General features: G+C 35.7%; 1 protein-coding gene across 1 annotated transcript; it reads left to right on the top strand.

Annotated features, from left to right (window-relative positions):
* The first annotated feature begins 386 nt into the window (after positions 1–386).
* Positions 387–26,683, top strand: LOC132418151 (sodium/hydrogen exchanger 2-like). Its single transcript, XM_060002024.1, is given in 5 exon segments — positions 387–489; positions 3,542–4,005; positions 4,526–4,780; positions 23,668–23,754; positions 26,609–26,683. Coding segments are annotated over 5 exon segments (984 nt in total).
* The last annotated feature ends 124 nt before the right edge of the window (positions 26,684–26,807 follow it).

Raw genomic sequence — 26,807 nt, 5'->3', positions numbered from 1 at the left:
TTGTCCCAGCTTCCTCCCTTTGCTGGCTCTGGCTCTAATTTCATTCCAGGGCATAACAGCCCAGCATTTCTCTTCTAGGACTCCATGGAGCTGCTGGAATTTTCACTGATCCATTAAATGCTAGACAGCAGGACTAAGGGTCAGGGACAGCAAATTGCATTTGTGAGCAACTGCAGCTGCGGGGTGGGGGGGAGATTAAGTACTTTAGCAAGCACAGCTGGCAGAGCTGGTGGTGGCCCATGGGCTGGGCCTCCTCTTACCTCTGCTACTGGGGCAGCTCTGCTCCCAGCTTCTGGGCACCTCTGGGGGTAACATGCTGCACTACTGGGACCAGACGGCAAAAAAATAGCAGCTGGGGACCCAAAAGAACACAGGAAAATGCCTCGATGGTGTCTGCTCACACACTCCTCTTTTCCCTGTATTACCAGCATGTGCAAATTCCTTTCGAGATCACACTCTGGATTATGTTAGCCTCTCTGGCAAAGATAGGTAAGTGAGTGGGCTTCCCTGGTGGCACAGTGGTTGAGAGTCCTCCTGCCGATGCAGGGGACACGGGTTCGTGCCCCGGTCCGGCAAGATCCCACATGCCACGGAGAAGCTAGGCCCGTGAGCCATGGCTGCTGAGCCTGCGCATCTGGAGCCTGTGCTCTGCAACGGGAGAGGCCACAACAGTGAGAGGCCCGCACACCGCAAAAAAAAAAAAAAAAAAAGATAATTGAGAAACTTCCTAAGGCTCTCCTAGGGAGTTGCCTAATGGAGGAGGGGACTTTCAGGGCCTTTCCAGATGTTAAGAAAGGCACCTTTTCCTTAATAGACCAGAGAAAGGCAAAGTGGAATATTTGCCTCCTGAGCTCTGTCACAAGGATCTTTATCTTCATACCTCAAACCCTCTTGCGGTGATTATGTTCAAATGTTGGTGGTCTCCCAGCAGAAGGAGGTGGAATTAATGGGCTCAGCACAGGAACTTAGACTGCAAAGGGTCCCAGCTGTTCAAGGGTTGAGAAGATGAGGCATAACTTTAAAAGGGAGAACAGAGAAATCTTAATAGAATGATTCTAGCTGATCTGAGTCTTTAGGCAACCTTTTTTCCTCACAGGATGCTCATTATAGTTGCCAGGTACTGAGAAAGTGGAACAAGTCCATTTCCTATTTTTTAAAAGATAGGCCTTTTTGTCACCACTCAGAATTTAAGTGGAAACACAAAGACTAAATCCAGCAAGAAAAGAAGAGCTGCTATGTTTTAACTATTTCACCTTTATGAACACCCTGATTTACTAGTGTTGTGATTCTCCTAAGGAGATTTATTATCAGTTATTCCTCTTATGTTCTTTAATAATTTATCAGACCTTTGCCTTGGTGGTATTAAAATTATGAGAGTCCTTTAACAGTTCAAAGTATTTATGATGAAGTTAACATTTTTAAGTAGGTTGAGAACCAAAAACAATGCCAGGAAAACATAAAAGACTGTAGAATTTTGTCATTTTTAAATGAATTTATTCTAAAATAAATCATGTTCAGCATTTCAAAGTGTTATTTAAGTGACTTTATAGACACAAAAGCTTTATCATTCATGAAATGTAATATTTAATGATGACACAGAAAATCCATAGATTCATAGCACGATAGATTGTCAGAGCTGGAAAAACCCTAGAAATCATTCTTATCCAGAGGCCCAGGGAGAGAAGATGCTTTGTGAAGTTCAACAAACCAGAACTAGAATGCTAGTCTCATGCTTCCTTGATTAGAAATACATGCTGTTTTGGGTGATAGTAATTAGCACTTGTGGATTCTTTTAAATTATTAGGGTTAATAATTAAGGTTATTAGGATTAGGTTTCTTTTGAATTATTTTTTCAGTACTAGATATATTGATTGTAATAAATAGTCTAATTAAATGTTAATTTCAGGATAACAGGGCAAAGGGACTTCCCAGTAAGTCTTCCATCCCAATGTGTTTAAGTAGGACTTTATTGAGCCATCACTGACAGATAATATTTTGCTGTGACCTTGTAAGAGAATGTAAATTTAAAAAAAATTCCTTGTTAGCATTCATTCAACAAATATTTTTGAGCACATTTTATGTGTGGAGCATTATATTGGGCCCATGGGCTACAGAGATGAATAAGACCCCATCTTTCCCATGAGGAGTTTTCAAATTATTTCAATGCCTAGAGGAAATAAGTGGTTCTGTAGAGGATAAAGAGAGACCTAGCATGGTTTAGTGGAAAGATAAGATTACTTTGAGCTATTTAATATTTGCTCAAATTTAGGAGCCAGTGCCTGGCACATAGGCAATCAGTATGTGTTAGATGATTGAAGTACTTCTTTGGCCTCATATTTATCATTTCTAATATGGGGATAACAGTATTTACATCGCTGTGTTGGTATGATGAGAAAATCAAATAGAAGAGTATACGTGAAAGCACTTTTGAAACTATTTAAAGTCTAGCTTAGGAACCAACTGACTTTCTTTTCTAAAAATATATTTATTATTTATTTGATAAGTATCTTTTGAGCTATTTCTATGTGCTATCAGTGTGCTAGGGGATTAATGTAAAAACTAGCTTCAATCCTTGAGAAAGTTGTAGTCAAATTAATTAGCAAATATTTTAGAAAGGGATCTCAGCAGTGTATTAGTGGTGACTGGGGCAGAGAGGAAGGGGATGGATTAGCTCAGATGACCATTAAGGTCCTTTCTATAGCAGAGAGGATTGATGACAATTAGAGTCGTTATTTATAGGCTTCATGTAAGCTAGAGCATGATGATGTGGCATATAATGTGGGCAAAGGTAAAAGAATACAGGATAAAACAGAGAACTGCTGCTATGTGGGTTGCTAGATATGGCTGCATTTCCCTCGTGGGATGAAAGACTCATATCATTGTATGAGAAAAAACTAACTTTATAGTTGGGATTGTATTTTGATAATTCAGTAGTATGCATTAGTGTTAAGACCATATCTGTCAATCAGACCAAGTGACAGTTTGGGGTAATTATAGGAACACTAAGCTAAAAGTCAGGAGACCTGGCTGGGTTGTCACCTCAGTTCTGCCACATAATTACCATTTAGCCATGAAAAGTCACTTTACTTCTTTGGCCTCAATTTCCTTATAAGTAGTTGTGATTCCTCATCAATGAAGAGTTAGTTATTATTACTAAAGCCCTTTTCAACTCTTATTATTCAAAGCAGACATTTGAATTATGGTTGTCATTTCTATATTTTTAAGTTTCTGATGTCTTTGACTATGATCATGAGAAGAGCAGAAGAATATTGCCAGCTGATAAATGCATTGTTTCCATTTTAAAACATGTACTCACATTTGAAAATGATTCAGTGGACACTGAAAAAAAATATTTTCCATTATAAAGAAAATTGTCTCCACTCATGCATCTGCATCTTTATCAAGTCATTATTAAAATGTAAAATGCAAAATGACTGAGAAGCTATTTTCCTGAAATCATGAGGCTTGAGAAGAAGGCTGACATATAGAGATGACTGATAATAAAGATGTTATAATAGTCTATCTTTTTTCTCTCTTCTAGGATTTCACCTCTATAATAAGTTACCTGCAGTTGTACCTGAAAGCTGCCTCTTGATATTTGTAGGTCTCATCATGGGAGGACTAATTTACAGTTTAAATGACAAATCCCCACCAGTCATAAACAGTGATATATTTTTCTTGTATTTACTTCCACCAATAGTCCTTGATGCAGGATATTTTATGCCTAGTTGGCCATTTTTTGAAAACATAGGGACCATTCTGTCATATGCTGTAGTTGGAACCATGTGGAATGCATTTGGGATAGGCCTTTTCCTCTATGGCATATGTCAGGTGAAGTACTTCAAACTTCAAGATGTGTCATTGCTCCATAACTTTTGGTTTGGTAGTTTGATTGCTGCAGTAGATCCTGTGGCTGTACTCTCTGTATTTGAAGAAATTCATGTGAATGGAAAGCTTCATATTTTGGTGTTTGGAGAATCCCTCCTTAATGATGCTGTTACTGTTGTAAGTATCCGAAGCATGAGCTTTCATGGTAATTAATTAGGTTCTCTTATGGTCACCCTTGGAATTTAAATAAGAATTGAATTCTGGTTTAGACCATGATTGAGCAATTTAGTCTTAGGAATAAGTTTATGAATTGAGAGAATATGATTTACTGGTCATTAATATGTTTTCAAAAATAACCATGCTTTTTTGATACTATACTAATCTTGTATCAGTTTATTAAACTAGGATAAAACTTCTGGAGGCCACAGTCTTTCTAGTCATGTCAAATAAGAATATTTTAGCCATGAAGCATATATTCACAGCCCATCAGACAATTTTCAAACAGAATCATACATAATTTGATATTGACTTGTAGAAATATCTTTTGATGTAGGGAAGATTTCTAGGAACTCATGTTGGGAAGGAAATGGGGAGTTAGAGGACTTCAAAGTTGAGAAACCTCAAAATAGAAGGATACATAGGGCATAAGTTGAGACTTTTCTGATTGGTAAATTCACTCTAATCTTTTTTTATGAAGATGCTCTATAAGTTGTTCAAATCTTTCTCTGAAATGCCATCTATCAAACCATTGGATATTTTGGCTGGGATAGGGAAATATTTTTTGGTTGGAATAGGAGGCATTTTCACTGGGCTCCTGTTTGGCATGGTTGCTGCCTTTACCACACACTTTACCAAGACCAGCTGGGTCATCAAACTTCTCTTTATCTTCTTATATAGCTATCTCTCCTACCTGACAGCTGAAATGTTCCATCTCTCAGGGATTGTGGCATAAGTATCTGGAAAAGTCTTTGATTTATTGAATTTCTTTTAGGAATTGAGTCTGATTTCCCACTAGAAATCTAGGAAATTGCATTACCTAGATATGGGAGAAGGACCCTCCCTTTATGTTCTTCTAGGGTTTCCTGTTATCTCTAATAGTCACTTAGTCATAGCTCTGCAAGTGTTATTGTGGTCAAGTTCATGGGCTCCCTGTAGAGACTAAATGACTACATCCCAACTACCTTGCCTATTTTGGGGCGGGGGTCAGTATGACTCTTCCATTGTATAACAAAAATGCTGAGAATTTGGCATGGGACTACCTAGGGCAGTTCTCTATCTTTGCAGGGAAGAATCATTTCTCCTAATGGATTAGTTATCTGAGCCCAGTAGCATTCCAGTGGTAAGTAATTAGTTGGCCCAGCATATAAATAAGCTTGGCATTAGTCCTTGTATAGATGAACTTTCTGCCATAACAATTAAGTAATTTTATTACTTCTTTTGTAAACCATATGGCATGTTATTTTTTTTTTCGTATCCATCACTGGCATTTAACCAATGATGATAGTACCTCATATCTAGTAATTAGCTTGTAAGGCTAAATGCCCACATGGTAAGTATTAACACCAAAATGCTTTTGTACTAGGGTTCAGACAGACCATCCCGTTCTGTGTTTTTAAAAGGAATAGAATGCTTTTTTTTTTTTCAAATGTTGCATGTTTTCTGAAAGCTTAAAACGAAAAAGAGAAAAGATTGATTTTTTTTTTTTTTTTTTTTTTTTTTTTTTTGCAGTACGCGGACCACTCACTGTTGTGGCCTCTCCCGCTGCGGAGCACAGGCTCCGGACGTGCAGGCTCAGCGGCCATGGCTCACAGGCCTAGCTTCTCCGCAGCATGTGGGATCTTTCCCGACCGGGGCACGAACCCGTGTCCCCTGCATCGGCAGGCGGACTCTCAACCACTGCGCCACCAGGGAAGCCCGAAAAGATTGATTTTTAAATTAAGTTCTATAGAACTAATGCCATTTGATTTTAGGTTGCTCTAAGTTCTAAATGGAATTACTGTACATGATAAATGTCACAGTATAGTGCTTGAAATTAGTCTGTTTTAAATAAAATGTTCTAGGTTGAAAGCAAAGATTCTATCTAGGGTCTGGGTGATTGTATTTTAACTTGTTGAGGGATGTAGTTTGTGCTTAAATTGTCTTTGATTTTTATTGTTTGTATTACCTATTAATGAAAGACATGTTAAAAAAATCCAATAAAGGAATTGGATTAGGAAATTTAAATTTAATTCTTCTAATCCAGGACATTTTCCAAAGCTTTGAATACAGTATGTTTTAAGTGGCTTCCTTCTTTTGAGCACCCTGGTCTTTTAAAGAACTTTGCAACGTGGAGAGTATTGCCATGTCTGTGTTGAGTCCTGAAAGAAACAGGGGGTCTCTCAGGTTAAAATGAATCCCAGTCAATCTTTTTCCATTGTCCCTGAGAGACACTTTAATTAAAAAAACAGACAAGGGGCTTCCCTGGTGGCGCAGTGGTTGAGAGTCCGCCTGCTGATGCAGGGGACGCGGGTTCCTGCCCCGGTCCGGGAGGATCCCACGTGCCGCGGAGTGGCTGGGCCCGTGAGCCATGGCCGCTGGGCCTGCGTGTCCGGAGCCTGTGCTCTGCAACGCGAGAGGTCACAGCAGTGAGAGGCCTGCATACCGCAAAAACAAACAAACAAACAACAAAAAAAAACAGACAAGTATTTATGAGCTCCTGTATGTTTAGTGCTATTCTCATTGTTAGGAGTGATAAAAGTTACTTTTTAAAAAAATTAAATTCTTGCTTTCAGAGATCTTATAATCTACTTGATGAAAAACATACACATGAAATAATAGGTTGACAAGAAAGAAAGATGGGAAATACTCAAATGTACGGTAACAATGAAGAGCACTTATCTGCTGTCATGCCTGGACCTGGGCCAGAGCTCCTTGTGGAGAAGGGAAGGTCTGAGACCTAGGGGAAAAGCAAGAGTTGGGGGCGGGGTGTAGAAAAGGGAGAAGAGGAGGCTGGCTTCATGGCTCTCTCAACACTGAAGACCTAGAGGCTATAGAATTTTCTGCCTGCTTCCTCCTTTTGCCTTCCATAATAACTTCTTTTAATCTTTAGTGCCATTAAATATTGCACAGTTTTTGATTCATATTAACTGCCTTAAGTGTGAGGACAATTTGTAACCAGCTACTCATTAAATCTTCCAGAAAGTGGCCACAAGGTACTTAATTATTTTTACCTTATGCATATGTGAGCATGTTTTATCCATCGCCACCCCCAAAGATTGTGAGCTCCTGTAAGATAGTGACAATATCCTCTGTACTTTTCTGTTTTAACTAATTAACTAGCATACCATAGATGCTAAATATTTATTGAAGATAAGTTTTATTAATTTATTTATTTAGTATTATTATTACTTTACTTTTGTGTGCCTCCTAGAGAAAAGTTAGACTGGTAAAATGCTTTGGGGACTGGTAAAAATATTGTTATTTTGTTACCAAACTCAAGTTCAGCTGCTTGCCTCTTGAAAGCTGATACTGGAGACACAAGTGTTGGTTGGAAAAGGAAAAGTTGCTTTATTCAGGAGGCTGGCAACCTGGGGAGAAGGTGGACCAAGAACCAATTCCACAGATTCTGCTCAGCCATGAAAGTTTTTAAAGGGGAAAGGGGAAGCTAGTTGCAATTAATTATTTGGGGAGGGCGTCAGAATCTTGGTCATCTTTCACTGTGTGCAGACTTACTGACTCCTTGTGATCTTTCTTTAGATGCTATCTTGTTCATGCAGTTTGCTCGTGAGGTTACTGAAGGGGAAAATAGGGAAAAGATCTAGTCATCAGTTAATTACTTATTCTTCATTCCTACTACTTCAGTCTAAGAAAAAAAATCAGCAGGTTAGACAAGGCATTATGTGATCAAAATATTTGAGAAATATGCTTGGGCCAGAGATTAGTGAAGCATGGGGGCACCTGGTGTAAGGTTAAGTTAAAATGCAGCTGCTAAAGTGATGGGACAAAGGGCCTCCTGCAAAGAGCTGCTTCCTGCAAAAATCTGTTTCCTGCAAAGAGCTGCTTACAATTTGATAGGTGTATTAAATACCTAGTAGCCCATGTAACAGTGCTAGGTGCTACATACAAAATTTGTATACAGAGATACAACCCCTTTTTTAATTATTAGAGCTTGCTGTTACTTCAACACTTTATATAGTAAGGGTGAAAGCAAATAAGTGTTTGAAATTGATAGTCTAAGTGGTCTAAAAAGAAAGCTGTTCTCACCTTAAAATCCTTGTTATAATATTTTTTTTTAAAAAAAACTAGTATTAGAATTTGATTCCTAAGTGGCTGTACTTCAAAACAATACTATTTGTCTCCCCTTTTTTAAATGTTTTGCTGAATTAAAACTTTGGATTTGTACAGTGAAAAGAGAAAGAAATGAAAAGGAAAAAATGGGTGACCAAAAGTCTGTTGGGTGACAGCTGATAGTGAAGGGAAAAGAAATAAAAGAAGTAGGGACAGGAAACCTTATAAAGTAGGTGAGAATTATTGCCAAATTAGCACATGGGGTGTGCCAGACTATCAATATAAGAACACAAATTTAACTTATGTAGGCAGGCTTGATTTGTTTTGCATGGAGAGCTACAGGAACCATATTTGATTATTACTGGTAAAGGTCTCACATGGATCTTTTTTGACAGGTGTTCTAAACTGTAAATTTTAGTCCTAGCCATTACCCAAAAAGGTGAATAGTTACAACTTAATTTTATAGTAATTTACTATTGCACCATATACAGTTTGTTATGTAAAGAGAAATCGTAAGGTATGCAGAGTTATGAAGTAAAAAATACCTGAAAATTTTTGAGTTTAGTACAGGCATATCTCACTTTATTGTGCTTCATTTTATTACACTTCACAGTTATTGCATGTTTTACAAACTGAAGATTTGTGGCAACCCTGCATTGAGCAAGACTATCGGTGCCATTTATCCAATAGCATTTGCTCACTTCCTGTCTCTGTGTCACATTTTGATAATTCTTGCAATATTTTAAACCCTCTACCAGCAGAAAGATTACAACTCACTGAAGGTTCAGTTGATGGTTAGCATTTTTAGCAATAAAGACTTTTAAAATTAAGGTATATCCATTGATTTTCAGACATAATGCTATTGTACATGTAATAGATTACAGTACAGAATAAACATAATTTTATGTGCACTGGGAAAACAAAAACTTCATGTGACTTGCTTTATTGCAATATTCACTTTATTAGAGTGATCTGGTACAGAACCTGCAATATCACTGAGGTATGCCTATATTCCACCTAGATTTTGTTGTGTTTTAGATCTTTGGCTTTTCTTCCTTATAAAGCACAGTCTTGGGGTGCTTACAGTAACTTTTTTTTGTATGAGAAGGATATTAATAACATTTTACTATATGAAAAATAAGTGATCTATGCAGGATAATTTTTTCTGTTTTAACATGGTGTGGCATTGGGTGATAGAAAGGCCATAAGTACTGGAATTAGTCAGAGTTGGGTTCAAATATATGCTCTGCAACTTACTAGTTGTTTAACATTGGGCCAGTTAGTTAACTTATTTACATTTTGTGTATTTTGTGAGTTTATGAAGATTAAATGGAATAATTCATGAAATGTGAGTATCATGTATTAGCAGTATCAATATTAGCAGTTCTAACCATTTTATTAGGAATGTGTTATATTTAATAGTTAATAAATGAAAATGTATTTTAATCCTGCTTTATCCCCAAATTTTACTTAAATAGCTTTTCCTTTACCTGATATTGCCACCTTCATTAGCTCTTCTTACCCTAGCTAAAAGAAATGACCAAATTATAGTTCTGGTTTTGCATAATTGATCTTTCACTCTCACCTCTCTTTATACCTTCTTTTTGGTGTCATTTCTAAAAAAGAATTAGAAATGACCTAAGTGTTGTGGAGGGGTACTTTAAAACCACAGCTACTTCATTCATCTTTTATCTGGTTATTGTCTTTCTTTATGAGATGTATGAAGGTATGTTTTTCTATAGTTAGAAAACAGAATAGAAAGAAAAATTACAATCAATCTTTGAAAATAATCAGTTTATATGCAAATTGTATTTCTAGCTTAATGTATATACTGTCAGAGTGACTTCATGTTACCTATGATCATAAAATGATTAAGAGTAGGAACCATGTCTAAAAATAGAATTACCATATGACCCAGCAATCCCACTACTCCGCCTATACCCAGAGAAAAGCATAAATCTAAAAGACACATGTACCCCAGTGTTCATTGCAGCACTATTTACAATAGCCAGGTCAGGTCATGGAAGCAACCTAAATATCCACTGACAGATGAATGGATAAAGAAGATGTGGTACATATATACAATGGCATATTACTCAACCATAAAAAGAAGAAAATTAGGTCATTTGTAGAGACGTGAATGGACCTAGGGACTGTCATACAGAGTGAAGTAAGTCAGAAAGAGAAAAACAAATATTGTGTATTAACACATATATGTGGAGTCTAGAAAAATGTTACAGATGAAGGGGTTTGCAAGGCAGAAATAGAGACACACATGTAGACAACATACATACGGGGGAAGTGGGGTGGTGGTGGTAGTGGGATGAATTGGGAGACTAAGATTGACATATATACACTAATATGTATAAAATAGATAACCAATAATAACCTGCTGTATAAAAAAATAAATAAATAAAATTCAATTAAAAAAAGAGTAGGAACTATGTATGGGGGAGAAATCACACAATGCACCATACTGATCAGAAAATATTAAGCAGTATCAACTGGGAATTGCCTTAGATGTGGTCATAGCGCATATCTGGTGGCAATAATATATTCTGGGTAATATTTTAATTAGTTACCACCTCTAAGATCCTCTAAGATGCAAATGTAGAACTCTCTTGTGCTGAAAGACACCAGACAGCATGTAGTATTTCAGGAATTTCAGCAGATGATCTATGTGAATCTTACTCCCTGAGGATTTCATTATTCCATTTCTCTCAAACAATCTCAAATTGACCCAAGAGAATGGACATTTGTGGTTATAGAGCTGCTTTTTTTTTTTTTTTTTTTTTTTTACAGAATAAAACCTTCATGTAACAGTTTGGAAAACAAGAAATTTATGATAATTATTAAGTAACCAAATGCTATTTATTGGAAGAAATTATTAAACATAGTGAAAATAAAAAGGAAATATATTCTCTGGAGATTAATTAGCACTTGAGAGTTCACTTAAGGCTTTTGATGCCCAATTATTTTTAGATGTTTTTTAAAATGAATTTTTATTGGAGAATAGTAGCGTTACAATGTTGTGTTAGTTTCTGCTGTACAGCAAAGTGAATGAGCTATATGTATACATATATCCCCTCATTTTTGGATTTCTTTCCCATTTAGGTCACCACGGAGCACTGAGTAGAGTTCCCTGTGCTATACAGCAGATTCTCATTAGTTATCTATTTCATATATAGTAGTGTATATATGTCAATCCCAATCTCCCAATTAATCCCACCCCCCTTATCCCCCTTGGTATCCATAAGTTTGTTCTCTATGTCTGAGTCTCTATTTCTGCTTTGCAAATAGATCACTTATACCATTTTTCTAGATTCCACATATATGTGTTAATATACGTTATTTGTTTTACTCTTTCTGACTTACTTTGCTCTGTATGACAGTCTCTATGTCCATCCACGTCTCTGCAAATGACACACTTTTGTTCCTTTTTATGGCTGAGTAATATTCCATTATAAATATATACCACATCTTTATCCATTCATCTGTTGATGGGCATTTAGGTTGCTTCCATGTCATGGCTATTGTAAATACTGTTGCAATGAACACTGGGGTGCATGTATATTTTTGAACTATGGTTGTCTCAGGGTATATGCCCAGGAGCAAGATTGCTGGATAGTATGGTAACTCTATTTTTAGTTTTTTAAAGAACCCCCATACTGTTCTCCATAGTGGCTGTATCAATTTACATTCCCACCAACAGTGTAAGAGGGTTCCCTTATCTCCACACCCACTCCAGCATTTATTGTTTGTAGATTTTTTGATGATGGCCATTGTGATTGGTGTGAGGGTAATACTGCATTGCAGTTTTGATTTGCATTTCTCTAGTAATTAGTGATGTTGAGCATCTTTACATGTGTTTGTTGACCATCTGCATATCTTCTTTGGAGAAATGTCTATTTAAGTCTTCTGCCCATTTTAGGATTGGGTTGTTTGTTTTTATGATATTGACCTGCAAAAGCTGCTTGTAAATTTTGGAGATTAATCCTTTGACAGTTGCTTCATTTGCAAATATTTTCTCCCATTCTGAGGGTTGTCTTTTGGTCTTGTTTATGGTTTCCTTTGCTGTGTAAAAGCTTTTAAGTTTCACTAGGTCCCATTTGTTTATTTTTGTTTTTATTTCCATTTCTCTAGGAGGTGGGTCAAAAAGGGTCTTACTGTGAGTCATGTCATAGAGTGCTTGTTTTCCTCTAAGAGTCTTAGTGTCTGGCCTTACATTTAGGTCTTTCATCCATTTTGAGTTTATTTTTTGTCTATGGTGTTAGGGAGTGTTCTCATTTCATTCTTTTACATGTAGTTGTCTAGTTTTCCCAGCACCACTTATTGAAGAGGCTGTCTTTTTTCCATTGTATATTCTTGCCTCCTTTATCAGAAATCAGGTGACCATACATGTGTGGGTTTATCTCTGGGCTTTCTATCCTGTTCCATTGATCTATATTTCTGTTTTTGTGCCGGTACCATACTGTCTTGACTTCTGTAGCTTTGTAGTACAGTCTGAAGTCTGGAAGCCTGATTCTTCCAGCTCTGTTTTTCTTTCTCAAGAATGCTTTGGCTCTTTGGGGTATTTTGTGTTTCCATACAAATTGTGAAATTTTTTGTCCTAGTTCTGTTATAAATGCCATTGGTAGTTTGATAAGGATTGTGTTGAATCTGCAGATTGTTTTGGGTAGTATAGTCATTTTCACAATGTTATTATTCCAATCTAAGAACATGATCTATCTCTCCATCTGTTTGTATCATCTTTAATTTCCTTCATCAGTGTCTTATAGTATTCTGCATACAGGTCTTTTGACTCCTTAGGCACAACTGAGGAGTGTGCACTTGCTCCAATGATATCCCCCTCTACTTTCTCCAGCAGCAATATGGATTGGTTTAGAGATTATCATACTAAGTTTAGTAAGTCATAAAGAGAAAGACAAATACCATATGATATCATTTATATGTATCATCTAAAATATGATACAAATGATCTTATTTACAAAATATACTCATGGACATAGAAAACAAACTTACGGTTAAAGGGCGAAAAGGGATAGTGGAGGGATTGGGATTAGCAGATACAAGCTACTATATATAGACTAGATAAACAAGAAGGTCCTACTGTATAGTACAGGGAACTATATTCAATATCCTGTAATAAACCATAATGGAAAAAGATATGAAAAACAATATATATGTATACATATAACTGAATCACTTTGCTGTATACCAGAAACTAACACAACACTGTAAGTCAACTATACTTCAATTGAAAAAAAGAAAGAGTAGTAATATGTTAAGACCTAGCAAGAGCAAATGTTAAAGATGAATGCAAGGATTTCTGTAGATTTGTATGTATAGTTTCATGTGAAAATTCATGAGATGAAACAAATCCTCTTTCCAATACCATTTTATTTCTAAATTATAATGTGTAGATAACCACTACATCTGGTATGGGAAAAGGAAAAAGATCCTTATAAAATAGTCAATGAGGTATCTGTACCTCTTTTAAGCCTGGCATCACAATTTAGTTTAATTTTGTGCCTAGATATACATAGGAAAGATGAGCTGAATACAGACCATATGAGGCTAGGAATTTTTTCCCTTTGGATTTTAGCCATATTAAATGATATATTTATTTGCAATTCTGTTAAATTAGATTTCTGTAGAATATTCTCATTCTTTTGATTTGGGGACCCACTTAGGATAAGTAATAAACAAAACTGAAAAGTCAGCATTCTGGCAATATGTCAATATTGCTGAAGCAATACACCTAAGCTGGCCAAAATGCAGTTTGACTCAAAGTATTCTGGATGAATTTCCATTTAGCCAAATGGTAATTTGGCCTCAAATGAATATCCTGTCACTAACTTTGAGTTCTGGTAATTTTAATACAGCATAAGAATGATTAGAAATTTGATTATACATCTTTAAGCAGTATTGGAACAACTTAAATGTTCAACAGTGGGGAAGTAGTTATTATTAGAAAAATAATAATATAAAGTCATGTGTGGCTTTGGAAGGTTTTGTTCCAAAGTGTTAGCAATAATTTTCTCTCTGGATGGGTGGGATTATGGGTGTTATATGCTTCCTTTGCATATTTGTATTTTTCTCTAAGAGCTTCCATTGCTTTTGTAGTAATAAGAAAGAAAATTAAAAGGGTAAAGAAACTTAGTTTTTAAAAGAAAATTAAAAGCTCTAAAATTTTCAGTGGATTTAGCTCTCAATTATTTTAATCATACTGCTCTAACAGTTTGACTAAGTTTTCATTTTCTGGCACTGTGTAAAATATTTAAATTGAATTAAAATGTTTTTAAAAACAGTAATATGGACCAAAATTCTTAGTCATATACAGAGGTTGCCAGACTACTCCCATGGCCTCCAAATTGCCATATATATATATTTTCCAAACAAATCAATTTTGGCTAAATTGTCTGTTAGCCAACTTATTTCAGCTCAAATTTTGTGTAAGAATCCCCACTTTCAGCCCATCTGTCAAGTAACCTTGCATTCTCTTTCTGGTCTTGAAGTAAATTATCTGATAAACTCATTCACAATAAGATGTTCGAAACATAATCACTGGGAGTAAGATCTATGGGACAAACTGGTGCCCTTCAAATAGTACTAGTACCTGAGCAAGCACTTCTCTCGTGGTTAAGGCTCATTTTTGAGACTACAGACAAATGTGAGGAATAAAAAGCTTTGGCTGAGGCTTGAGTCTCAGAACTCTAGACTCCGGGTGACAGGAGTAAAAAGAAACCTTTTTTCAAAGCCTTGAAGAACATGGAATCCTGGCTCATCAAAGATTAAAACCAACACAGGTCACATTACTTAACTTTTAGTTCACCAGCTTGGGTCACCTCACTAGTATTTATAAGACTGAAGAGAAGTTACATTCTGTTTGTAGAGACTATTTTTGCAGAATGCCCCAGATTAGTCCACATGGGCCTAAGGAAGGGAATTGCACTGCTTTCATCCTAAAAAACAGAAAAATCAAAGGAAAAACCAAAGCACAACCAAAATAAAATGTAACTATTTAAAGAAATCTCTCTGAGGAAATAAACCTTTAAATAGTTTAGTTAGTTTAGGCTTTTAAATTATTCATCACAAATCCTTAGAATTCCAATCTAGTTTAACACTAATTTATTATAACATGTTTGTAGCATTTTCCTTCTGTTGATTACTCAAGTATTCTACTTATTGGAAAATTTAGGAGTTCTTGTGCTGATTTTCTTCGTGAACAAATGTCATGTGAATACAGTCACCAGAAAGGACCAATTTATTATAGCCTATGGAGGACTGAGGGGAGCAATCTGTTTCTCCCTTGATTTTCTGCTCCCAGAGTTTTCCAGAAAGAAGCTCTTCATTGCAGCAACCACAGTTGTTATCCTCTTTACCGTTATTGTTCAGGTAAACAAAACAAAGTAGTGCAATTTGAAACCTTACACTTAGATGGATATGAATGGGCCAACATTCTCCTTCAGAAACTTGAAATGAGTGTATATTTAGGAGAGACAATTATAGCATGTGAAATAGTCTCTACCATAACTCAAACAGAACATTTGCAAAACTTAAGATGAGATTTATTTTTAAATCAATAGGGGAATGGAAGAATTGCCATTTATTCAAGTGGTTGACACCAATAGCTTTACAGCAAAGACTGCATTTTAGCTACTTAAAAAGGTAAGGTTGAGGGCTTTCCTGGTGGCGCAGTGGTTAAGAGTCTGCCTGCCGATGCAGGGGACACGGGTTCGTGCCCCGGTCTGGGAAGATCCCACATGCCGCGGAGCGGCTAGGCCCGTGAGCCATGGCCGCTGAGCCTGTGCGCCCGGAGCCTGTGCTCCGCAACGGGAGAGGCCACAACAGTGAGAGGCCCAGTTACCGCAAAAAAAAAAAAAAAAAAAGGTAAGGTTGAGGTTGAGAACAGAAGAGGAAATAAATATAATGCTTTAGGAGTTTCATTCTAAGGCAGCTTTTCTCTTGAATTATCTCTTTATCCTCTCCATATCACCATTTCCCTCTAATTGCCATTTCACTTCAGTTTTATAAAGCTGGGCAAAAGAATATTGAAATAATGTCTAAAAACCTATTCAGCAACTTAATGAGATAGTATTTCAAATTTTGGCTAAAATGTTTTAACGAGCATAATGATGGTGGATATTTGTGTGTGTGTGTGTGTGTGTGTGTGTGTGTGTGTGTGTGGTGGAATAAGACAAGTCAGAAGATGTGAATCTGGCAGGCTTCCCTTAAACAAAATAATTATTTCTCTAGAATGGGTGAGATCATTCCTTAGGCTTTGAATTTTTTGTTTTGTTTTATTTTGTTTGTAAATGACTGATTAAGGTTGAACATTTATTTTCTTCTCATTTAAAACTTAATGAATTGTATTAAACCAGTCCCAAATCAAATTGTGTTTTTATCTAAGCACTAACTAATTTTCACTTTAATATGTGTCATGTAGCGCAATGTTACTTCAAAAGGCAAAGTCATTTTAAAGAATTAACTTTCAATTCCTATATCTTTTAGAATTCTTAATGTCTCTGATAATTTATCAGTAACACTCATGTTCTCCTTTAATTTTGCATTTCTTCCAGGTGTTCAAATGCATCTTACTCCTAGAGACTTCATCATTTGATATTTACATTTTCCCATTGATTAATACTGTAATCCATTTAAGACCCTGATTGGGGAGTTTAGGTGTTTGGGGGAGGTGTTGTTGGATGATTGCAATTGTAGACAGACTGTACAATGACATCTCATGTTATTCTAACACCATCTAGTGGTTAAAATATTTTCAGAAATTTAAAGTTTATTTAAGAATTAAGACCCATTGGGGGAAAAAAAACCTCAAAGTACAATGTTATATTTTACTTATTGGAGATTGATAAAATTGCCATGATATGCTTCATGCAAATGAGTACCTGGTCCACCATCAGTAGAACATGTCTTTCAAATTTTTTCTGTGATACACTGGACATGCTCTGTAGTGATCTGGCCATTTTTACCCCTTTATTCTTCTTGAGGGGAAAAGAGGACTAGAGTTAAAATCAGAAGACCTGGGTGCTATTCACAACTTTATTCCAGATGAGCTTTCTATCTTGGACATTTTACTGATTACTCAGTATCTCTTTTTTTGTAGAAAGAGGATACAGGACCTATCTTTCAGGGTTGTTTGTTATAAAGATCAAATAGTAATATAAGTTTAAAAGCATTTTGTGTTTATAAGGTATTATTTTTATTATTACTATGACTGAGCACACTCAAGAAATTTATCTTCACATGCTGTGTCAGCTTGTCAGTTTCACTTAACTACAATTTGGATTCTGCCCTCACTGTTCCACCAAAATTATTCTTGCCAAAATGTCTCTGCTGGCCTCCTTAGTGGCAAGTTAGGACACATTCTTTTGTCCTAACATTATGAAACTTGTCAGCACAGTTTTATACAGTGGGCTACTTCTTTCTTGAAATGCTTTTTTTTTTTTGCTTTTTTTGACATCATACCCTGCTAGTGTTTCTGTCTTTCTGGGCATTTCATAGACATCTTTGCAGGCTGATCCTTTTCTATTGGGTCTGTAAATGTAAGGGTTCTCCAGTATTAGGTCCTGAATATTCTGTTCTCCCTATACTTTTTCATTAGGTGTTTATGTTCATTTTCATGGCTTCAAGCATAATATAAATTCTGATGACTTCTCTTTACCTGTAGTCCAGCTATCTACTCTGAGATCTAGATGTTTACATTCAACTGTTACTTCATACTTACACTTGGATGTCTCACAAAAATATCACAGCTGTTAACTGAAAAAAAAAAGCACAACCTAAAAGTTGTGAGTTATGTTTTATTTGGGCACCTTACTGAGGACTATAGCCTGGGAACAGCCTCTCAGATAACTCTGAGGAACTATTTCAAAGAGGTAAGAGAGGAGCCAGGATATATAGGAGTTTTTGCTGAAAAAAAATGTAGTCAAACATCAAAACATTACTGCTAATCACAAAAAGCAGACATCCCAAGTTAATGATTTTAGTGCTTTTCTATGTATGGGAAGATGCAAGGGTCTGAGCTCATTGAAATTATTCCTTAGACATGCATCTTAACTTTCTAGGGCCACTGTACTCTTTTTCTCCATCCTGAATTCCTCTCAGGGCATACCTTTGGGGGTAGCTGCAGTGGCTGATGGCTTGATGGCAGGCAATATTCATTGTCTATGGGAATGGCAGGCAACATTTGTTTTCGTCCACACAGGCAATATATCTACAGAGGATAAATCTGATCCTCATCTGTTTTGCTTCTGTCTTAGTAAATGGCTCTGATATCCATCCATTTACTAAGGCTAGAAATGTAGAATACATCTTTGATTACTTCCTTTTACTTATCCTTCACGTCAAACCCTGTGGTTTCTAACTCCAAAATAGATCTTCAGTATATGTATTTAACTTTTAAAAAGTTTCTAGATATACAAAATTGTATTAATAATATATTTTGATTTATGACACACTAGAATCATTGGCCCATACATGGCATTTATTTATTCATTCATTCATTCTTTCATTCTTTCAGTTAATACTTCTAACAGTTGTGAGCCCAGTACTAAATTTGAGAAAGTTAACAATAACCCGTGCAATGCATTCCTATCCTGTTTTCTTTCATCTCTCTCTCTCTCTCACAGGTAACTGATATCCTGAATGAATCATTTACCAATCTCTTGTCTTTTAAAAAATAGTTTTTGAAATCACATATTACACACATAGACACACATAAACAATATATTGATCAGTTTAAATTGTATTCTAACTTTATAAAAGTGTGTATGTGGGGGGGGGTGTATGTGTATGTTTTGCATGTAGCCTTCTGGAATTTTTTGGTCTATTAACATTTTATTACTAATACTTATTCACATAGTTGTGAGTAGTTGTAGCTCATTCATTTTCAGTGTTCTACAATACTGCATTTTATGATTATACACCAATTTATTTATTCATTGTCCTTTCAATTGATATTTTTTCTTTTTTGCTTTTACAAATGGTGTTGTCTAAAATATTCTTGTATCTGTCTCCTTGTAGAATCTCTATGCTATTCTCCATTACTATTGCCATTATCTTAGTCCAAGCTACTATCATCTGTTTCCTGAACTGCCTTAAAATTTTCCATTTTCCTTTCCCCTTTCAATCTGTTATCCCCACAGAATCAAAAGCAATATTTTTAAAACACAAATTTTATTACTTTCCAAAATTCTTCTATTGGTTCTTTTTGAACTTTTAATAAATTCCAAAACACTTAACATGACTATAAGCTGTGACAAATATGGCTCATGTCTACCTTTGAAGCCTCACATATTTGGGCCATTCTCCCTCTTGATCACTGTGTTTTAAAAGACTCTTTAACTGCTTCAAATTGACAAACTTTTTCTCAATTTGGGGTTTTCCAAAAGGTCATTCCTTCTCCCTAAAACACTATCTCCTAAGTTCCCTGCATATCTGTCTTCCTTTTATCCTTTAATCCTCAGCTATATACGACCTCCTCAGAGAAGCCTTCCCAGACCTTCTATGTAAGTGCGTTTGATTTTATTTCTGGGAGAGCCGAAACTGTAATTAAACTATGTCTTGTTTTGATGGTTTAGGGCTTAGTATAAGCATCTCCATTTTGGGCCTATTGTTTTGAACACTTTCATAGAATGTATCACTATATGTATGTATGTATGTATGTATCTATCTATCTATCTACCTATCAATCTTTTAGTTATTTTCTTCTCCACTTGGGTGATGTCTGTCTCCTCTACTAGGCTGAGTTCCATGAATGCAGAAAACATATATGATTTATTCTCCACTATATACTCAGAGTCTACTAGTATGGGCTCCAATGAAATGTGCAATAAATATCTGTGAAATAAATGGATAAATAGTAAATAAAAGTTAATTTGGAGTATGAATATAAATTATGAACATATATAGTAGAGCTTTGAACTTGAGACCATTTTTTTAAAAAAACATGATTTTTATTGATTTACTCAAGACTTCATTTAACCAGCTATGCTACAGAGATTCAAAATGTGGAATAAAATTTTGTCTCTCACCTATATTTTACATCTTCAAAAGACCAGAATATAATAGTACAAAATACATAAAATGGGTTATAAGAGGATATGTCACTGGGTCAGGTTGGTTTGACATCTTTATTTTAAAAGCATTAATTTTGATCTATCCATGGTAGACTGAATGAAATGAATTAAAGTAAGTGAAGATGGAGAGTTGCATGGATGGGTTTAAAAATGCAAATATGGAGTCAACCTTTCAAAATGCCAGGTCATTAGACAGACCTGCTCACACTAGGAAGCTTTTTGCCTGTGATAAACACTGTTAAAGGATGTAGTTCTATCCCATGAAAGCATTGTATGATGATTTTTCAAATGTCAGAATGAATTTAGTGGAATCGCACAACTCAAATGTCATCTAAAAAGTGGGAATTACACAAAATTACTTATGAAAACCATATGAATAGGACGATCTCCTGACTTTGGGCAATTCAGGTGCATTTGCAAAAAATTACAGCGTTCCAAATTGTAAAGGAAGCTTTTGGGGTGACATGCTCATTTGGTGTGTTAAAGAAACCAGGGCCTAAGTAAGACATTTTTGTCATTTAACAGTGCTGAAGAGCTGATGAAGAGCTAGGACACCCTGAGTTTCTTTTAAGTTTCAACCTTAACATTAATGGGAATTATTACCTGCTTCTTTCCACATCTCTGAAATAAGGTGAAAATAGAAACCTTATGGGGATGCATTTTCAAAGTGTTTTGAAAATGACTAAGTAGTGTGGAAGTTCATTGAAAGCAATAGATTTTGTTGTTTATTTGCAGCCAGTTTTTTTCCATATTCCACCTCATGTTTTATACTTCAGTTGACAGCTTTCTTTCTTAAAGTCCTTGTTCCCACGTGTAAATGTTAGAGCAAATCTCAACTTCTCTTACTTTTCATTCAAGCATACTTTTGTTTAAAAAGACAAAACAAAACTAAGAAAAGAGAACTCTGCAAAGAGCAACTTGTTTTATATTAGTCATCCATGGAAGCTCCTTCAACATCCCAACATAACTGCATCTGCTCCTAGCCTTTTCTTTCTTCTTATTACAGAGCTGGGGTCTCCTATCTCAAGCTATGCTCTGTAATCTATTCCTTTCTTGTCTTGCATTTTCAATCATTCATTTTGTCTCATGTATATTCACACTCTTCTTTTCAACTAGGTCCTTCCCATCAACTTTAAACAGGCTCAAGTTACTCCTATTTAAAACATAACACAGGGCTTCCCTGGTGGTGCAGTGGTTGAGAGTCTGCCTGCTGATGCAGGGGACACGGGTTCGTGCCCCGGTCTGGGAAGATCCCACATGCTGTGGAACAGCTGGGCCCGTGAGCCATGGCCGCTGGGCCTGTGTGTCCGGAGCCTGTGCTCCCCAACAGGAGAGGCCACAACAGTGAGAGGCCCGTGTACCACAATAAAAAAAAAAAACACAACTACAAATCTAAAGTAATTCTCTCTTTTGACCTCATAAATCTTTGTTGCTCCCATCTCTTTTATTAAGGTTACTAATGGCATGTGCAATCCTCATTTCACTTGAGCCTTCACAGGGATTCCACATGAGTCAAACTTCCACCTTCTTGAAATATTGTCTTTTTTGTGCTTTGTGACAACTCACTTTCTGATTTTCCTCTTACCTCTCTGGTTCCTCTTTCTCTGTCTCTTTTGCAAGCTTATTCTTATTGTTATATCACTAAATATCAGAGTTCCTCAAAGATTGCTGTAGAGCCTTTCCTCTTCTCACTCTTTACTCTTTCCCTAATGATTTCATCCATACCCACATAACGTCTTCATTTACTCACTGTATACATACGACTTATGAATTTATATCTCCAGCCTAAATATCTGAGTTCTAGAACATACAGTTTTCTTGACATCCTCACTTGGCCATCTCACAGGGATCTTAAGTTTTGTATGTTTAAAATTAAACTTTTGATTTTCCCTGTCAATCTAGTTCCTATCTTTAGTCGTCCTCATTTAGATTAGTGTTACCATCCTCTACCCCTTTTGCTCAAGCATGGAATCTTAGTGTCATCCTTTCTGTCATACTGTCCTTTTTTATGTCTATTTGGTCACTAAGTCAGTTTCTTTGTATCTGCTCTGCCATCATCTTTGTCTAAGCTATCACCATCTCTAACATGGAATACAAAAAACGGTCTCCTAAACCATCTCCTCATATCCATTATGGCTCATTTTCAACACATTTTCCACACTGCAGCTAGTTATCTTTTTAAAGCACAAATCTGGTCAAGCCATTTCAATTTTCAATTAGTCTTAGAATTTTTAAAAAATGGTTAACACAGCCTGGAAAGCTTTGCATTGTCTAACCCCAGCCTCTCTCTCCAGTCTTAATAATAATATGATCTCCCTTGTACTCTACAACCCAACTACACAAGGTTTTCATTTTCTCTAATATGCCATGCCAAGGAGTGTTATCAGTGTTATTATTCCCTGAGCCAGGAATGGTTCTTTCCCCTTCATATAGCTAAAGTCTGCTCATCCTTTAGGTTTTAGCTTAGGAAAAACTTATCCTTCAATTTAAACTATGTTACTCTGTCATAAACCAGATTCATTTCCTTCAGAACACTTATCTCAAGTTGTAGTTGTTCATTCATTAATGCAATTATTAAACTAATGGCTCTCTCCCTGAGACATACTACACTGTAACCTCCATAAGACTATGGGCCCTTTCGACTTTACTTTCCCATTGTAACTCCAGTGCCTAATATAGAATTTGGCAATAATACATGTTCAATAAATATTGTGGCACAACTCGATGAATATTTATTAATATAGAATGTTTGCTTCTTTTATTATCCCTCTTAAGAAAAATTTAAAGTAACATGTGGAGAGGACTGTAATCCCATATATAATGGATGATGAATATTAAAGACAAAATGGTATATTTGAGGTATTTGGCAATAATTGAAATGAAAATCTCTTACAGCACTTTGGCTCTGTGATTTGACTACTTCTTTCTGTTTTTGAAATATAGTGGTAGATTTTTTGTGTGTGTGGTACGGGGGCCTCTCACTGTTGTGGCCTCTCCTGTTGTGGAGCACAGACTCCAGATGTGCAGGCTCAGCGGCCATGGCTCACGGGCCCAGCCGCTCTGCAGCATGTGGGATCCTCCCGGACCGGGTCACGAACCCGTGTTCCCTGCATCGGCAGACAGACTCTCAACCACTGCGCCACCAGGGAAGCCCCAGATTTTTTTTTTAGGATTCATTAAATGACCCACATATTTGTAAACAATACACATATATATATATATTCCCCATTGATCTTTGTGAGAGAAAACCACAGCATGTCTCTCTGGTGTTAGACCAATGTTGCCTCTGAATTTTAAGAGAATATTCTAAATTCCTATCATGGCCAGATTAAGAGAGATGTGCATATGCACTCACACATAGACACACAGACATGCAGAGAGACACACACACACAGACACACACACACCAGGGAAATATTCAAGCACTAATTTCATATGAAAGAAATTCAGCTTTCTGTTTTTCATTTTGTAGGTGATAGCCATTCATCCTCTTGTTGACTTATTAGATGTGACTAGAAGAGAGACTTCTCCAACTGTGAGCGAACAAATTCTCATTCGGGTAAGATGTCTATACATCACGTAGGTCATTTTGTCGACTGGAACTAACCCTTGTATATTAGGTCCTTACATGTTAGGTCTTCTTATACTTGAATTTCTCTAATAAAAGGAGACGTGATTTTATGAATTCTGAACAGGTATTTGTTATACTGTGACAATCTGTAATTTGAAAATCAATAAGTCAGTTCTTCTGGTAAGAGGTAAGAACAATGGAAGTCTGAATTCTAGCATTTGCTCTGTTACTATCCAACTTCCCTCATTATCTTAGAAAAGTCTTTTAACTTTTTGTGACCTTGGTTTCATAATCAGTAAATTTAAATGGTTGTTTAAATGATCTCTGAAGTCCTATCCAGGTTGAATAATCTATGAATTATGAGTTATTTTACTTCAAATTATAACTGTTTTTGGTTTAACATATTAATTCTTAATACTAGACTAAATTATCCAGTAACTTAGTTAATTCTTTATTTGATATCATAAAGCAATTGCTTATAAGATGACCTATGTAATCCTTATGTAGTTGGAAAATTTTTCTTGGGGTAGTTTAGTCTTTGGTGGAGTTTTTTTTGTACCATCGAGTATTGAGGAAGTTAAAATTTCCATATTCAAATTTCAAAATATACTCTTTGAAATAGGGTTTCAAAATTACACAGAGTTTAGAAGAAAATGACTCATTTCTACGTTAGAAGTAAGGAGAAGTTCAGAGAAATTTAAAGATGTGACCTCTATATCACTTGGTTTTATCTTCTTATAGAAATAGAATTTGAATTGTTGCTTATCCCAAGTGGGCTTTTATAAAATATAACAATAGTAGTATTGAAATATAGAGAATGTTAAGAATGATTTCAAGATACCCTTAGATTTATTAATGTGGAAAAAGCTCTGGGAATTTTAGTCAAATAGGAGAAGAGCTAGCTTGTCTACCTTGCTTCTAACTTCAATGTGGCCCAGTTCATAATTTTCTGAGATACATTTTCAGCACATGTAATGGCTTTCTATACATAAAACACTTAAGTTTTATTAATAACTATGTGCCTAAGAATGTGTACAGATAAGTGTGACTAATTCAACATTTTATGTTATTTTCTTCAAATTTTAATACTTGATTGCCCAATTTGTAAAAAAAAAAATATGTTGGGGTTTTTATTATAATGGAATTACATTTTTAGGCTATTTTGGGGAGAAATCATATTTTTTACTGTATTATGTCTACCATATGGATGACTTTTAATGACTGTATAATATATATTATATTGATAAGACATAATTTAATTTATTTAACCAATTTATAGGACAGAGTCAAACTTTATTTTCTTTTTTCCAACTTTTTATTTTAAAAATGTCAAGCATACAGATTTCAAAGATAGTTCAATGAATATGTATATACCCTCTACCTGGATTCAGTGTAACCTTTGCCATCTTTGCTTTACCACTCTGTCTATATATGTATATATTATTATTGTCATTTGCTGAATCATTTGAGATTAAGTTGTAGACAGCTGACTATTCACTGCTAAATATTTCAGCATGTATTAATATTTCCTAAGTAAAAGGACGCTCTAGTACATAATCACAATTTTTAAATCAAATTCAGAGTTTAAAACTGAAACAATAGTGTAATCTAATATAACTCCATATTCAAAATTTTTCCAAGTGTCCCAATAATGTTTTTATAGTAGTTTTCTCCTGATCTAGGATCATACATTGTATTTAGTTGTCATATCTTTTTAGTTACCTTTAATCTAAAATTATTTTTCAGCGTTTTGTTGTTTGTTATGACACTGGCATTTTTGAAAAGTGCATGAAGTTACTTTGTAGAATATCACTCAAATTGGGTTTATTATTTCCTCATAAATATATTCAGGTTATTTTTTGTGATGTTATATCAAACTTTATTTTATTTATTTTTTTTATTGCGGTACACGGGCCTCTCACTGTTGTGGCCTCTCCCGTTGCAGAGCACAGGCTCCGGACGCGCAGGCTCAGAGGCCATGGCTCACGGGCCTAGCCGCTCCGTGGCATGTGGGATCTTCCCGGACCGGAGCACGAACCCGTGTCCCCTGCATCGGCAGGCAGACCCTCAACCACTGTGCCACCAGGAAAACCCCAAATTAAACTTTTAATCTTAGTATTTAAAGTCCTTTGTTAACTATTTTCTCTTCCCCACCCTTGACCTACATCTATCCAACCTTGTTTTTCTCATAAATCTCTTATATAGTTCCTTGTTTTCTCCCATACATTTTACTCACAATATTCCCATTACATAGAATGATTTATTTTTTCCATATGTAACCCCATTTCTTCAGGGCCAGCTCACAATGCACATTTTCATATAAGCCTTCTCTAACTCCATCTTTTTCTATTTCTTTCCTAAATTTTCCTTTTCTTGTTGCATTTATACATGTACACATGCCAAGTTTGAACTGTATTATCCTGCACATGCTTTGATCCCTGTCCACTTCTTTAAGTCTTGCCTCTTCAATTTGGTTCTATGTCCTTCAAAGGCAAGGGCCATGCCTTTTACTACTTTTATTTCCTTCCCTTTACCAGACCCAGATTTCTGGTAGATGAATGAATCTATCATATGATACTGATTGATATGTGCATTTTCAATTTTAAATGGAATGTCTCCAATGCTTATACTAGAATTACTGCAGATATTCTTACATATATATATATATATAGATGCTTCTTTTTATGCTTACCCTGAAAAGAGCTTAAGATTAAAAAAATAAGCATGTGGGATGAAATCAACAGTTTCGAAGACACTTTTGATGGATTCTTTTATTTGGTAGTAATTGACCAAGTTCCTCAAGCATACTGTATATTTAGCCATATGTTTTGTTCTATTGCAGTTATTTGATCATTTGCTGGCTGGCATAGAAGACATATCGGGACACTGGGGACAATATTACTGGAAAGACAAGTGAAAATTTGCCAAAAGTATGCTTATGTACATGTATAGAAAAGTGGAAGTGAGCCTGTATCTCTTTCTGTATGTTTCTCTTGGGTATAGTTGAGATTTATTCATCCACATGTTATAAAAAAGATGCA

The sequence above is a fragment of the Delphinus delphis genome, chromosome X (assembly GCF_949987515.2).
Source record: "Delphinus delphis chromosome X, mDelDel1.2, whole genome shotgun sequence".
Lineage (NCBI taxonomy): Eukaryota > Metazoa > Chordata > Mammalia > Artiodactyla > Delphinidae > Delphinus > Delphinus delphis.
Note: the sequence above shows the minus strand (reverse complement) of the source record. Positions and strands in the feature narration are given on the sequence as shown.